The sequence below is a fragment of the Lutra lutra genome, chromosome 5, assembly GCF_902655055.1.
Source record: "Lutra lutra chromosome 5, mLutLut1.2, whole genome shotgun sequence".
In the NCBI taxonomy this organism is placed as follows: domain Eukaryota; kingdom Metazoa; phylum Chordata; class Mammalia; order Carnivora; family Mustelidae; genus Lutra; species Lutra lutra.
In genome coordinates, this window is record NC_062282.1 from 104,431,857 (window position 1) to 104,447,995 (window position 16,139).

General features: G+C 43.9%; 1 protein-coding gene and 1 pseudogene across 5 annotated transcripts in view; one reads left to right on the forward strand and one right to left on the reverse strand.

The window, feature by feature from the left end:
* The window catches only part of PDE8B (phosphodiesterase 8B), a 284,085-nt gene that overhangs the window by 183,803 nt on the left and 84,143 nt on the right, over window positions 1-16,139 (forward strand). For all 5 annotated transcript variants that reach the window (XR_007127458.1, XM_047730026.1, XM_047730027.1 and 2 more), the window contains exons 9-10: window positions 154-242; window positions 2,329-2,389. Coding sequence is in view for 4 of the 5 variants with exons in the window: in XM_047730026.1 (XP_047585982.1) it covers window positions 154-242; window positions 2,329-2,389 (150 nt within the window). In the remaining variant the exon portion in view is untranslated. The remainder of the gene's footprint in view (window positions 1-153; window positions 243-2,328; window positions 2,390-16,139) is intronic.
* Window positions 14,642-15,075, reverse strand: LOC125100186 (ubiquitin-like; annotated as a pseudogene).

The window sequence follows — 16,139 nt, forward strand, 5'->3', positions numbered from 1 at the left end:
CATAGTGACCATGAGTCTTAGGTAGTAAGCATTACAGTGGGTATAATGATGGAGTGTTTAGTGGAATGGTACTGCTTAACTTGACGAGACCCTCTGTAGAAGCAGCCATAAGCTTCGACGGAAGGATTTTAAAAGCTCTCTTTGTCTATGTAGGAGTGGCAGGGGGTTTACTATGCAAGACGGAAATCCGGGGACAGCATCCAACAGCACGTGAAGATCACTCCAGTGATTGGCCAAGGAGGGTGAGAGCGAACTTGTTGATCTCTTTTAGTTGAAGGGCTCATGTATGCATTGGGTTTTACATATTGAAATGCCACTGTAAGCATTAGACCCCCAAACATGGTAGGTTGGGGCTGTGCATAGGATATACTGTGGACAATTCCATGTGGCTGGCAACAGCCCTCTCCCCATCTCTCCTGCCGATGGGCTTTACAAGGCATCTCCCCAGCTGCCCACCTTCACCTGCTCATCTGTGGTTCCACCATCCCCACTACCCTCTAAAGGAGCTGTGTTTAGACTTCCCCTGTCATAGCAACAACAAAACAACAGGGCTCACTGGCCTCGGCCCTGCCCCTGGGAGTCAGCCTTCTCTCCTTGAGGCAGTGGCTCTGTAGTGCTTCTTTCTGGGCTGGCTTTGGGCTTGTTCCACATGGCAGAAAGAGCCCTGGAGGTCATGTTTATGTGGAGAAAGATGTGTTTGACCAGAAGCTGAGGTGATCTGATTTCATTTAATCTCAGATTATCAGAGAAGACTGTTTAAGAAGGTAAATATGTAATTTCTCTTCCTTCTCCCAGTTAAACTTTGTGAGAGGGTTTACAAAGCCAAACAGGATCCCCAAAGAGTATATCACTGAGGAGCCTTTATAAGCTGGCTAGAAGGTCAACAGTAGCTTCATAGCACAACTTACGAGGGACACCTGTTGTCCTGTGATGTTTTGAAAGAACAGGTATGAGTTGTCTGCCTAGTAACTGGGAGTGGAAGGTCCTGCCTGTGACTCTTAGCACTGAGTTACTTCCAAATTGTCGGGTGGTTAGAAATCAAAATATTCTGTATAGTGAGCAAAGTGCCTGGAAGTCTTTTCCTCTCCAATTTTACTTGTTGGGTAAATTTTGAAATTGTTACCCCTCGGTTCAGAGACCACTGTCTGTGTTTCCTGCCATTTAGCTTCCCTCTGGGTGTTGGGGCCCTGGCAGGCCTGACAAGGGTTATGAGCACAGAGTGAGTCCTCCTGGGTCCCCTTGGCATGGCCATTTCCACCAGCAGAGGCCATGATGGCTGTCACGTTGGTATTATCATCATCCTTAGACCATCTTCTCAGAACACTTGAGCTAAGATGGACTCCGTGTGTGTGACCAGCATTCTTAGGTAACCAAGGCAGAGGAGACTCTATTGCTTGGTAATTTCTGTCAAAATGAATTTTTCTGATCTTTCTGATTTTACAGGTAAGAGCGAAGCTCTTTTGTCTAGATGTAGTGTTATTTTTCCCCCACTTGTAGGCAGTGTACGGTCAGAGGAAATTCTTATTAAATGTATGTAAATTTCACCCTTTCCAGTTCAGTGAAGCTCATTATAGAATAACCGGTATTTTCTACACTCTCTTCAGGTTCTTCTAGAGAAAGTTGAATCAAAGGAAGAGAGACAGAGAGGAGACTCTTTCCTATTCCTATAAAGTCTCACATAACCTTCGGGAATTACTGGTTCCACTGTCAGTAGAAAAATCTACCTTGAACTGACTTTTGTGCCGGGCTGAGGCAGCTGTAGTCTCTTTCTGGTCTCCCTTGTGGTCATGAGCAAGACTGTAGGCTGTTTTGGCATTCTGTCCATAACCTTGAATTAAGACGAGTTTTCTCTGCCTGAAAAATGCCCTCATTGTGATGACCACGCTGTGAAAGAATATGGGATATTAACGTAAAAACAGTGGCCATGTAATTTGGTCACTGTTCAAATGAGTCTTTTGCTTTTTATATCAGCTGTAAAATTATTAGTGTCAGTGGAATTAAAACCAATTTTGTCTGGAGTAGGCTTTTATCCTATCACGGAAGATACCTAGGAGACAAGCTTCAGGAGTCTTTAGCAAGATGAAATACCCACTAGGAAAGTGCTTCTGAGCCAACTGTGACTAATAGGGAAGCCCAGTTTCCGAAGGCATGTGTGGGCTCTGTAGAAAGAGTGGGTTTTCCATAGACTATGTTTTGTTCAAAATTTAAATCTGCCCTAGAATGGACCCTGGGGTTTTGCTTTAAGAAACTCTGTTGATGTTTTCATTTGCTGATTTGTTGAATCATCTCCTATCTGAATCACTAATAACTAATCATTTATGTTATTAGGAAAATTAGGCATTTTGTCTCCCTCAAGAAACTGTGTTGTACCACTGACAATAATAAGCAGGTATGGTATTCAGTTTCCTTCCTTTGCTTTGTCAGCTTGACCACGCATTACTTTCCCACCACTGTTCTCTGCTTGTCTTTCCATTTAGGAGGTTTATGGCAAAATTAGGCTCCTTTAACAAATAGTTAAGAAAAAAATCTCCTGCAAGCTTCTGCTGCTTTATTAATAATGCACATCAGTTATGATTTAGCTTGTGACCCTACCACTAAAGACTAATATACTTTATGAGAGCATAAAATTCTTCTTCCTAATAAAAACTGTTCTATTTTTTCTATCTTAATTTCTTAAACAAATGACAAACATATATGTATTTGAGCATTTCCCTCCTACAAATTCCTATCAAAAACAGTCGTTCCAAGTTAGTAAAAATTAGTACTATGAGCACTATTTCGTTTTACCATTACATCATGTAGAATAATACATTAGAATCTTGTTTTCGGGAGTAACGGAATTTTAATAAATTGCTATTAAAGTGAAGAGTTTTAAAAGAGTTTTATCGTAGAGAGCAATTTTGATATTGGTATATCTTTTAATTATACTTTTAATACTGGATTATGCATATTTTCATTCGTGCTTTAAAATTTATTGGTTAAAAAGTACTGAAGAAGCGTAATTACCAGTGATCTATGCTTGAAAACATGAAATATGGCCTTGGGGGTATATGGAGATTCTAAAAGAAGGAATAATATCTTGAAAGGATATAGAGGTCTTTGGGTGCATAATACATTTTAGGGGAGCATGTCGGGGAGTTGGATAGCGTAGGATCCGATGGTAGAGGCTGGCCAGGCAAGGAGAGTCGGACCTGCTGGGTGATAGGGCCAGTGGATGCCTGGGCTCACCCCCCCTTGAGTAGGCAGATTCTAGAGGGGAGGCGGGTCTGGGCACCACGAGCCTATGCATGACTTTCAGCTGCTGACTTGGCCCATGGAAAGTACCCATGCCTCACACTTTTCATAAAAAAATAATGATTCGATACTTGTGTCAAATTGAAGTGATCATTGCAAAATGATCATTAAAGTCAGTCAAATTAACATGAATCACCAGACATAATTACAAAATTTTTTCTTGGGACAAGATCTTCTTTTGAGACCTATTCTCTTAGCAACTTCCAAATTTACATTGCAGCGTTAACGACAGTCACTGTACTATACATTATACCCCCATGACTTACTTATTTTATAAGTGGAAGTTTGTACTTTTGACCCTCTTCATGCATTTCACCCTCCTGCCCCAACCCTGCCTCTAGCAGCCAATCTATTCTTTGTATCTTTTTATATTTGGTTTTTCATTTTGGGTTTTGCTTCTACGTATAAGTGATACTATATAGTATCTGTGTTTTTCTTCATCTATCTTATTTTACTTAGCATACTGACCTCAAGGTCCATCCATGTTGTCAGAAATAGCAAGATTTCCTTCCTTCTGATGGCTGAATAATGCTCCTTTTTATACCTTTTCCATATTTTTCTGTCCATTCATCCATCAGTGGACACTTAGGTGGTTTCTGGGTCTTGGCTGTTGTAAACTGTGGTGCCATGAACCTAGGAATGCATATATCTTCTCAAGTTAGTGTTTTCCTTTCCTTTGGATAAATGTCCAGGAGTAAATTGCTAAAACATATGGTAGTTCCATTTTAAATCTGAGGAACCTCTACAGTATTGTGCCCATAGACATTCCCACCAACAGTGCCTGAGGGTTCCCTTTTCTCCACATCTTAGCCATACTTGTCATTTCATATCTTTTTGACACTATTGTAACAGAGGTAAGTGGATACCTCATGGTGTTACCGATTTGCGTTGTCCTGATGACTAGTGGTGTCGAGCATTTTTGCATGTACCTGTTTGCCATCTTTAAGTCTTCTTTGAAAAAATGTCTATTCAGATCTTCTGCCAACTTTTAAGTCAGATTTTGTTGTTTTGTTTTGTTATTGGGTTGTATGAGTTCTTTATATATTTTGGATATTAACCCCCTTACCTAATATGATTTGCAAGTATTTTCTCCCTTTTGGTAAATTGCCTTTTTATTTTGTTGATAGTCTCAACTATTTATTTTTGTTGCATTTGCTTTTGGTGTCATATCTGAAAATTCATAGCCAAGGCAGATGTCAAGGAGCTTAGTCCCTGTGTTGTCTTCTAGGCATTTATTGTTTCAGATATTATATATGTTCAAGTATTTCATCCATTTTGAATTGATTTTTCTGTGTGGTCTAAGATAATGGCCCAGTTTCATTCTTTTGTATATGGCTGTTAAGTTTTCCCAGTACCATTTATTGAACAGACTATCCTTCCCCATTGTATCTTGTTGGCTTGTCATAAATTGACCATATAAATATGGGTTTATTTCTGGGCTTTCTATTCTGTTCCATTGATCTATGTGTCTCTTTTTATGCCAGCACCATACAGTTGGGATTCCTATAGCTTTGTGATGTAGTTTGAAATCAGGGAGCATGATACCTCCAGCTTTGTTGTTCTTTCTCAAGATTGATCTGACTAGTCACAATATTCTAGAACAGCAAAGGGAATTGTGCTTTAAGATTTAGTCCAACGTAAAATGCCTCTTTCAACATGGAGAATTTCATCGAGAATCAGGAAGCTTTCACTTAGTATCATCGTCACATAGAAAGGCAAGTCCTTGGGGACCTCTGGGAAAGGAAGGGACTTGACTTCCATAGAAAAATAAATTCTCCCGGCAGCAAAGTTGACACATTGCAGGAGGAAGGATGAGGTCTATGTGAGAGGTGACATGGGTGGAGGGAGAGGTGTAGGACATCCTGGTGGGTCTTCAGAGACAAACTATTGAACCCAAGCAATGCAAGTCAGCCTGTCACGGGAGGTGAAGCTGCCGTGCAGGGCGCAGCTCATTCACACTCACGCTCATTCATGCAGACGCCAGAAATAAGCGAAGTACAGTTCACGTCCGAAGTACGGCCTTCTGCTATCAACCTAGGCTCATTCCTCCTCCTTCCTCTCTTTATCGGTCAGTCAGACCCCCCAGTCTCCTCGTCACTAGTCTCTCTACAACCACATATCCCCCAGTTCTACCCATCCTTTGCAGTCCATCCCAAGGAATGTCAAGTGCCCTTCCCCTCCTCAAGCCCCCAAGTTCCTTCTTTGCTGAGTATCACCCCCACTGTTACCATGGCCATTTGTGTGCCTAACTGCCCTCTCGTCTCCAGAGCGGTAACCAGCCTGTGCTTGTCTCTGTGAGCCTGTCCTGCCTGGGGCATAGTAGGTCCTGCAGCTGTGGGTTAGCTTAAATGGGCTGGAAGGTCAAGGTTCTGGCTTCCTGCCACCTTCCAACCCCTCCTGCTTCCCAGACAAAGGAAGCCGTCCCTTAGTACAGGACCTAGGGTTGCAGCATCACGGGGCCGTGTCTTTTCTGATGCCCTAAATAGAAACGACTTTACTGCCGTGAATTAGCTGCTGTTCTGAGAAGAGTAGAAACACAGAGCTATGATACCCTGAGCCATTGACGTCACCTAATGGTGCTGCACAGGCCTGGAGAGACACTAGATTTTCCAATAACAGAATTTTTATGTCTCTGGCTAGCCGCAGTGTTTTTCCTCCTCATCTAAGGAGGCCGAAGTGAATGGTGATGGCTCTGTGATGGGAAGGGCTCCCCAGAGGGTGGGAGCAGCCTGTCTGAAGGCGGGCCTGGCTGCACTGCTTTCTGGGGTTTAGCCTTGACGTCAAGATCCGCCCGTGGGTTTGCATTTTAACAAGGAATGAAATTGTAAGCCAGGGTGCTATCTTCTGGTAGTGCTTGTCATCAACAAAAATCCTTTTTCCTGTGTGAGCCCAGTAGCTTTTTGCCAAGGGGCTAGAAGAGCTCAGGGAGGTTTGTTGGCTGTAAACACTTCCATCCCCACACACTTGCTCCCCAAATGCCAGGGACGGTCTCTGCCCAGAAGCCGTGGGGGTCACAGACAGATCAATAGGATACATTTTTAGAGCATGGCGCAGGGGAGGTGAGAGCTGAGAGCAGGAGAAGCATGGAACACAGAACCAAAGGAGACTGGCTAGAATTTTTTTTAGGTGTCCTCTAGTACGGGGGGCAGCAAACTACACCCTCCAGGCTGAGTGTGGTCAGGTTTGTATGTAAAGCTTTATTGGAATACAGCCACACTCTTTGTTATGTTCTGGTCGCTTTCATATTACAACAGCAGACAAGTTACTGCAGACGCTGTGTGGCCCACAGAGCCTAAGATGTTTACTCTCTGGCCCTTCACACAAAAAGTTTGCCAGCCCCTTTTCCAGAGGATGATTTTCTTTTTGGACTACCCACCCAGCTAGGCCCAAGACAGTCTGACTGGGATCCCAGAAGTGGCCCCTCCACAAACATACACACTTCTTAGACTCTTGGCCTTCGTGCCACCCCTGCACCCTGGGGCAGAGCCTGTCTCAATCCCTTCAAATCAGGAAGACACGAGGACCTGTTCCCTTAAAGTTTTTGCCTTTCCGTGTAGTCTAAATCCAAATGCATGACTCAAAGTGGAATTCCAGGGACCTGCTATCATGGTCCAGGAGTCAAGCTGGTATAGGGAAAGGAGACTTCTAGATCCTGATTTCACACTAGCCTCTCCTGAGCTGGCCTGGTCAAAGCAGAGGGGCCTCCCCACTGGAGTCCTTACAGTGCCTACTATTAGTGCCTCCCCCATTCTTGCATTTTCCTCCAAGCCTCGGCCATGGGAATATGGAGAGCACAGCACTCCCAAAAGCCAGCATGCCCATGGCAGGCATGGAGCTCTGGGAGAGAGGACGGGAAGCCAGTGGGCAAGAGGGTGGGGTGCAGCTGGCTGTGTGTGTCCTTGGAGTTGGGTCACCTGGGCCCTCTTGTGGATGGACGACTCCCAGGCCACGGAGAAGCCCCAGAGTGGTGCAGAGGTGGCCTGTACTGTAAGAGGAGGTTGTTCATTTTTGTGAAGTCAGGGAGCACAGACACCCCATGAGCAGCTCCAGAAAATATTCCCTGTTGCACTGCGGTAGAGCAAGGGAGGGCCCGTGACCAGGCTCAGCGGAGGCCTGCTGCTTTCTGGCAAATCAAGGTTCCAAAGCAAAGGCTGAGTGAGGACAGAGCGAGAGCAGCCTGACCTGCATTTTGCTCAGCACTTTCCAAACCCGGGATGGGTTTGGGGGCAGGGATGTGGGGGTGGGGAGACCTACATGATTTTGAAATTCCACTGACAAGCTCTGCATCCTCATTTTGGGGAAGAAAAGGTGTTTCAACAATGAGAAACCAGGAAGGACCTGATGTCTGAATGAAGAATAGCTGTTGAACTCGAATAAGTTTGGCTTTAGCGGAAAACTTGTTTCTTTCATTGCAGACTGATGGGAGCATTGTCAGAGCCTAACATCAGTCTGGGGCATGGATGTTTGGGGTGGCTCTTGCTTTATTTTTTTTTTAAAGATTGATTTATGAGAGAGAGGGTGGTGGTGAGGGAGAGAGAAAGCAGACCCCGACCCCAACTGATTGAGCCACTCAGGCGCCCCCCCCCCCTGGGGGGGGCACTGTTTTAAAAGCACATTCACCTTTGCTACCTGTTTGAGAATAGTAGGATCAGAAATGGGAGCTGAATTGTCCAAGTTGGCTGGGATGGAAACTTGCTTTGAGATCAATTTTGGGGGAGTTCATTCATACTTTGTTTTATAGTCTTCTATTTAATCTTGAAATTGTAAAGGTTAGGAAAAAGTAGAACTTTACTACAGTAATAATGTACATGACTAAGCCTGTCAGAAGTGCCTAAAACAAGATACAAAGGGTGTAGGAGTGGCAGGGAGTAGGAAGGGAGAAATAACAGGTTTTCGGGTTTGTGAGGCTTCGTGTGCAGAAGGAGGGACTGGGCCCCGAGGAAGGCAAACACAGTGGGAAATTTAAAGGAATCAGATTAGGCTCAACTTTGGAAAGAATGATTAGAACGGACAAGGCCCCTTTGTAGTTTGTGGGTAGTGAGTTCATCCCTGAGGGAGGTATTCAAATAAATTAAGCACTTGGGAGGAAAAGCTGTCTGGGGAGGTAACTCACCAGCCAGAGGTTAGACTACATCAGTGGTTCTCCAAGCGTGCTTCCCTGGGCCAGTAGCAGCCCTGGAAATTTGTCAGAACTGCAAAGGAAGACCTCCAGAACCCAGCACTCCAAGGGTAGAGCCTGGGCAATCTGTTTTAGCAAGCCCTCCACGTGATGCTGACTCGTTTTGAAGTTGAAGAGCTACTGGACAAGATAGTGGCTGCCAGGCTCTAATACTATGGACTCAGATCACTGGTTCATGGATAGAGTCTGTTCTGGTTAAATCTAGTCAGAAAAGATTTTTTTCCCTTCTGGCCATCCAGCCCTCCCCTCCTGAGTACGGGGACCCTCACCCTCACTGCTCAGGACATTGTATTGCAGAGGACCCCCAGCTCTGCTCCAGCCATGCCCAGTCTGTGCCCTACACCTGAGTGTCCAGTCATGAAATGTGGCTCGTTAGAGACGTGCTCCAGGTAGAGACTGCATGCTCCATCTTAGTATGTACAAGAATGTAAATTATCGCATTAAAAGTATCAGTCTTGTATTGATGACATGTGACAATATCTTTTAGGTACGTAGTGTACCTAAAATAGTATTAAAATTAATTTTGTCCGTTTTTATTTTTTTAGTACAACTACTAGAAAATGTACAGTTCCACACGTGGTTTGCATTTGTGGCTTATGCAGTATTTTTGTGGGACAGCTGGCCTAGTCGTTCCTTGTCCTGTCAGATCTTACCCTAAATCCCACTTCCCTTTGACAGGGGCCAGGGCCAATGAAGAGTGTGTATAGTCTAGTTTGTGCCTGTGAGCCAGCAACAGACAGCCTCCCACGAGATGAAACTGATCCATTCTCCAGGCCCCTAAGGATAGTGATCCCTATTATGGGAGGATGATCTGATGGGCATGTAAGCAGACCTTTAGGGAGCATTTTTGTTTGGGGAGTTGTGGGGCACCTTTCATTAGTTCTCAAACTGTGGAAGAAAGCTTTCACTTGTATAACTCTTTAGTGGACAGTGGGAGTCCATGTGCCTTGCCTGCTGGCAGCTTTCTGCCCGTCCCCCACCAGCCCCATTCCCAGCCAGAGACTGGCCTACTCTTGGGTCTGTCCTTGCCCTTCACTGCCCCTAGGCCTCTACTCTCTCCATATTCGCCAACTTCTGTTCCCCCAATCCTTGCCTTCCTGGTAGGTGGCTCGGCCAATAGGCTTTTCATGATTTTTGGACTTGCCCTCTAAGGTGTGGCACAACAGGGTTCTTAATAGTAAGACAGTCTGATAGCTTATGGTATTCTCTCTAAAACAGAAGAAGTGGCTGGTGCAGGCAACCGAGGGAGAGAGGCACGCAAAATCACGAGATGGTTTCTGCTCATTGCTTATCCCTACTGATAAAAATGTTTGAATTTGTTCTAAGTGCCCAATACTTGAGATCCATCTCCCTTTTTTAATGGCATCAACTGTTGGCAGCTTCCTTGCCCTTCAGACCTCAGCCCAGCTTCTCTCCATGAAAACTTCCAGAACCTGCCTGCCATGTCTCCCCCATACCGGCCATGAGGTGACAGTGATGCTTCTCTTCAGCATCCCCTGTTGGACTCTTCATTCTACCCTGCTTTGGATCGGTTCTCACCTTGGGGAAGGGACGCCACTGTGTGTGCCCCGTAGACATCAGAAATTATTATTAAAACTAATTTTTACTCCCTAACACAGTAACCTTTGGCAAGCCTAGGAAATTAAATTTTATTTTTTATAAACATATATTTTTATCCCCAGGGGTACAGGTCTGCGAATCGCCAGGTTTACACACTTCACAGCACTCACCATAGCACATACCCTCCCCAATATCCATAACCCCACCCCCCCTCTCCCAACCCCCCTCCCCCCATCAACCCTTAGTTTGTTTTGTGAGATTAAGAGTCACTTATGGTTTGTCTCCCTCCCAATCCCATCTTGTTTCATTTATTCTTCTCCTACCCCCTTAACCCCCCATGTTGCATCTCCTCTCCCTCATATCAGGGAGAACATATGATAGTTGTCTTTCTCCGATTGACTTATTTCGCTAAGCATGATACCCTCTAGTTCCATCCACGTCGTCACAAATAAGCCTAGGAAATTAAAGATGAAGGTTCTGTCTAGTCCCAAATCAGTATTATATGTGGAGTGTTGATCTCCCTGGAGCTGATGTCTCCCGTGCTGTTAAATATTTCCCATGTTTTTCCAAGGCACACATCCAAGTTTGACTTCTTAAAAGAAAGTTGGAGAAAAAGGGATCTGCAGTTGGAAACATGACCTCAGTTATCCCTGGCAGTGCCTGTTCACATTTAGAAATGTTTTTTTGTGTCCTCAGCGTGTTAGCTTGATGCTGAGTTTGTGCACGTGGACTTGACTCACAGTAGATGCTCCAAATATTTGTCGATGTACTTGCTAAAGCCACTAAGTAAACAAAATTTTTCCGTTTAGCTTTAGTACATATTTACATGAAGCTATTTAAAGGAAGGCCTCTGATGTTGCAAAACCATTTTTCCTGAGAACTATGCTGGAACCGCCAAACCCTGAACAGACATAAATGGGGTACCTGCTGCGTACCAGAGGTGCAGGGCCTCTGTAGGAGGTCCCAGCAGGGGACAAGGATAGGCAGGGACACTGAGGATGCAGTGATGAGATTACATGCATGGGAAAGTGTTGGGGCAGAAGAGAGATGCAACTTCATGGCTGGCATTGTGGGGTGGCTGTCATGGCCAATCATGACAGGCTTCAAGGGAGAGCTGCTAGGGTCTGAAGCAGAGAGAGTGAACCTGGAATGTTCTGAACATGCAGACCTGCCCTGAGCACAGTGAGGGAGCAGGTAGACATGGATGCCGTCACCCATCAGAGCGGCTTGGCCCTTGTGTGAATGGTGATGGGAATCCTTTGCACTCTCCTCCTGTCCTCTCTGCCAACGTGGTAGGTCTTCAGCCCATGTTGGGGACAGACAGGAGGATGGGCGAAACAAAGGGAAGGGAAAGTCTGAGATGCCAGTCCAGTTTTCCACTGCATGAAACTGTTGGGGCCTTCTCACACGGTAGCTCAGCCCCGCTCCAGGGGGGAGGCTTAAGAAAGAGAGGTTTGGTAATGGGCATAGACACATTAAAGACCACTAGGTTTTAAAGAGGAGACACGGTGTTGGCCTTGGAGGAGAAGGGATTTTTTTTCCCTCCTAAATTTAACTGAACTTCTAAAGGCTGCATTTTTATTGATTTGTCATTCAGGCTAGGGGAAGAGTCTGCTTTCTGCGCAGACTTAGACTAATTGAGCCCAAGGGACTTTCATGTTATCTCTTAGATCTGATGGTTAAAAGTTTTTCCTTAACCAGTTTTTTTGTTTTCCGAAGCAACAGTTGGCGGCTAACTCCTCAGAAGGGATTGATTTACTTCACATTGAGAAGTTCTCAGTTGTGGGCATGCTTGGCCTAAGCTGGGCATTCATGGGTGGACTGAGCGTCAGTTGCCTGCAGGCCCTCTAGCCCAGCGGAAGTCACAAGGCCATATGAGGCTGGGGGACCAGGTTTCTCCTCACATCTGCTGCTGCTGAAATCCTTGGAGGTGGCTAATGGGACCCCCCCACATCTAGGCAGTCACCCCCACCCTAAACCGGGGAACCGTCTTCCGCATGCTTCCTTTCTTGCGCCCTCCTGCCCCCCAACATCCTAGAAGCCACTTAGTCTGAAGCGTGTGTCTTCTTTTCATCCCACTGTAAGTCCTGGTTGTCTTGCTCCAGCTTCCAGTCTGCTCTCTGCCTCCGCTGCAAGATGGCACCAACTCATACAGGCTCAGGAGAGCTGACGGTTTAATTTTCCATTGAGCAAGTTGTTAAACCACCCCTTATTAAACATTTGAATTACGGAAGCACAGTGTTCCGTTTTTCAAAACTAGTAAGTACTCAAAGTCCAGCCCTTCTCCAGTGTGTTACCAGACTGTACCATGACAGGTGTTCTGGAGGTCACTGACCTTTGTTTCATCTGTGTGACAGAAATGCCAAATGAAGCTGAGCAGCCAGGTTCGACGACATCATGTTGGTAGCTTCAAATAGCTGGGCCAGGGAATTCGGCAAACTCTACAAATCAGGACTTTTTTTTAATTTTTAGACAAAACCTGTTCAGTTTATTATTTACATGCTCCTTTTAATACCATTGCAATGAAGACAGACAATGAACAGGCACCCCGCCCTCTCTGAGCAATGTTTGTGTATGTATATGTTAGCCATTTTTGTCTTGAAATTCATTCTGTAAAAACATGTACCCATAGTACATTCTGAACAGAGAAACTCACTGTAGGTATATAAGATCAGGAAAGATATGTTTGAGTGGACAAAGCCCAAGAGTTTTAAACTGTATTTGTGGCTTAATCTAGATCACACTACATCTGTTTTGGTACAGTTTTTTTTTTTTAATTGAAGAATTGACATATATATCAGTGTATAGTTTTAAGTGTACAGCATAATGATTCGATATATGCATGCATTGCAAAATGATCTTCACAGTAAATTTAGTTACTATCCCTTTCCACATGGTTATTTTTTCTTATGAGAACATTTAAAATCTACTCTCTTAGTAACTTTCAAATATGTAATACAGTGACATTAATTTTAGTCACCATTCCATGCATTACATCCCCAGGACTTATTTATCTTATACTTTATATCTTTTGACCACCTTCACCCCAGTTCACCCCACGCTCTGCTTATAGGAGCCACCAGTCTGTGTTCTGTATCTATGAGATGGGGGTTTGGTTTGGTTTGTAGATTCCACGTATAGGTGAGATAAAATGGTGATAAGGGGTTTTTCTTGCTCTGTCTAGCTTATTTCATGTGCCATCCATATTGCCGCAAATGGCAAGATTTCCTCGTTTTATTCAATTGTGTGTGTGTGTGTTTCCCGTTTTTATCAATTCATTGGTTGATGGATACATAGGTTGTTTATATATATTGGCTATTGGAAATAATGCTACAGGGAACGGGGTACAGATATCTTGTCAGAGAGTGATTTCATTTCCTTCTAATAAAAACCCAGAAGTGGAATTATCAGATCATATGGTAGTTCTGTTTTTAATTTTTTGAGTAATCTCCACACTGTTTTCCATAGTGGCTAAAACCAATTTACATTTTCCAACAGCATGAAAGTGTTGCATTTTCTCCACATTCTCTCAAACCACTTGTAATTTATGTCTTTAAGTAATTACAATTCTAACAGGTATGAGTTCATATCTCACAGGGGCTTGAATTCTCTTTCTCTGAGGAATGGTGATGTTGAGCATCTTTTCATGTACCTGTTGGCCATCTGTATGTCATCCTTAGATGTCTGTCCAGATCTTCTATCCATTTAAAAATCAGATTGTTCTTTATCGAGTGGTAGGAGTTGCTATGTATTTTTAGATGTTAACCCCTTATCAGATATGTGACTTGGAAATATTCAGTAGATTGACTTTTCATTCTTAAACTTTGTTCATTCTCAAACTTCTTAGTTTTCTGTAATCCCAGTTGTTTGGGTTTCTTTTTGTTGTTGCCTTTGGTTTTGGTATCACATCCAAAACACCATCACCTAGACTGATGTCAAGATCCTGATGTTCTGTTTTTACTTCTAGAAGTTTTATGATTTGAGATCTTATATTTAAATCTTTAATCCATTTTCAGTTGAGTTTTGTATACAGTCTAAGACAGTGATCTGGTTTCATTCTTTTGCATGTGGTTGCCCAGTATTTGCAGAGCATTCATTGAAGAGACTCTCCTTTCCTCATTGTATTCTTGGTTCCTTTGTCATACATTAATTGACTATATATTTGTGGGTTCATTTCTGGGCTCTCTATTCTGTTCCATTAACCTGGTGCTTATTTTAATGCCAACAACATACTGTTTTGAATACTACGGCTTTGTAATACACTTTGAAATCAGGGATCATGATGACTCCAACTTTGTTCTTTCTCAAGATTGCTTTGACTCTTTGGGGTCTTTTGTACTTCCCTATAAATATTAGGATTGTTCTATTCTGTGAAATTACCATTGTAATTACGACAAGGATTGCATTGAAACTGTAGTATGGATGTTGTAATGGTGTTAATTTTTCCAGTCCATGAGCAGAAAACATCTTCCCAATTGTTTGTGTCTTTCTCAGTTTCTTTCATTAATGTTACACTTTTTAGTTTTCAGATTAAAGGTCTTCCACCTCCTTGGTAAAATTTTTTTTCCGTGAAAGTGGAGCTTTATTGAGGTCTCAGCACCTTGGGGTTCAGGCAGAGGCCACTCTGTGGGCAAAGGAAGAGCCGGTAGAGGGGCCAAATTTGACCATCTTTTGGGGACATGGGTTGTTGGTATGGCCACACTTCCTATGGCAGGTGACAGCACAGAGATGCAGGTGAGCATAACATTTGCAGCAGCAGATCATCTTGTCTTAGTCCCATTTCTGGGCCAGCTGGTAGAGGGAAGGCTTGATGATTCCACCCCCGAAGTGAAGCACCAAGAGCAGGGTGAACTCTTTCTGAATATTTTAGTCTGAGCAGATGCAGCCATCCTCCAGCTGTTTGCCTACAAAATCGGACACTACCGATCAGGCAGGATGCCCTCCTTGTCTTGTATTTCGGCTTTGACATTCTCAGTGGTGTCACTGGGCTACATCTCAAGGGTGATGGTCTTGTCGATCGCTGTCTTCACAAAAATTTGCATCTCTGTATCTGCCACAAGGCCACTACCACCAAACCACTTGGCCACCTTGTTGAAGAGAAAGAGCTTCCTTGGTTAAATTTATAGGTATGGTATTCCTTTTGATGCAATTGTAAATGAAATTGTTCTCTTAATATTTCTTTCTGGGAGTTTGTCATTAGTGTATAGAAATGGAACTGATTTTTGTGTATTGTTTTTGAAAGCCTGCAACTTCACAGAGTTTTTTAGTTGTAACAGCTTTTGGTGAAACCTTTAAGGTTTTTTAATATATAATATCATGTCATCTGCAAATAGTGACAGTTTTACTTTTCCCTTTTCAATTTGGGTATCTGTTATTTTTCTTGCCTAATTGCTGTGGCTAGGACTCTAGTGCTATGTTGAATAAAAGTGGTTCCAGTAGTTAAGGGTATGCCAAGACCTCTCACTGTCCCACAGAGGAGGATCTTCGACAGAAGCAAGATGTGAGCTGATTAGAAGCCTCGTCCCTCCAGCAGCAGCTTTTGAAGTATGCAAATGTTCCTGTTCCAGGCTAAGACAAGAAGATAGACTTTTCCCTCTGCTGCCTCTGCACTGTGTGCTGGTGGGACGACAAGGGGGACAGGCAGCATGTTAAGAACTGTGTCTGTTTGTGCAGGTCCTGTAGGATTTTTAAAAAATAAGCCCCAGGAGCCACTGGAGCTGGGTGATCAAGGGTTGTCCCTGGGTGACAGCCACAAAAACTGAGGTGCAATATATGTGCACAAGCTCCTTTCTGGGAGATACAGGTGACATGAGGCAGGACAGAAGAAGAGTGAAATGACAGTGTCTGCCAGCCTTTCAATCTCTGGAGAGTATTGCAGTCAGCCCCTAGACATGTGTTAAATGAGAAGCCTGCTGTTAGGGACACCTGGGTACCTCAGTTAACATCTGCCTTCTGCTCAGGTCATGATCCCAGGGTCCTGGGATTGAGCCCTGCATCGGGATCCCTGCTCAGTGGAGAGTCTGCTTCTCCCTCCCCTCTTCATGTTTCTCTTGTCCTCTCTCAAATGAATAAAATCTAAATAAATAAATTAAAATAAATAAGAGAA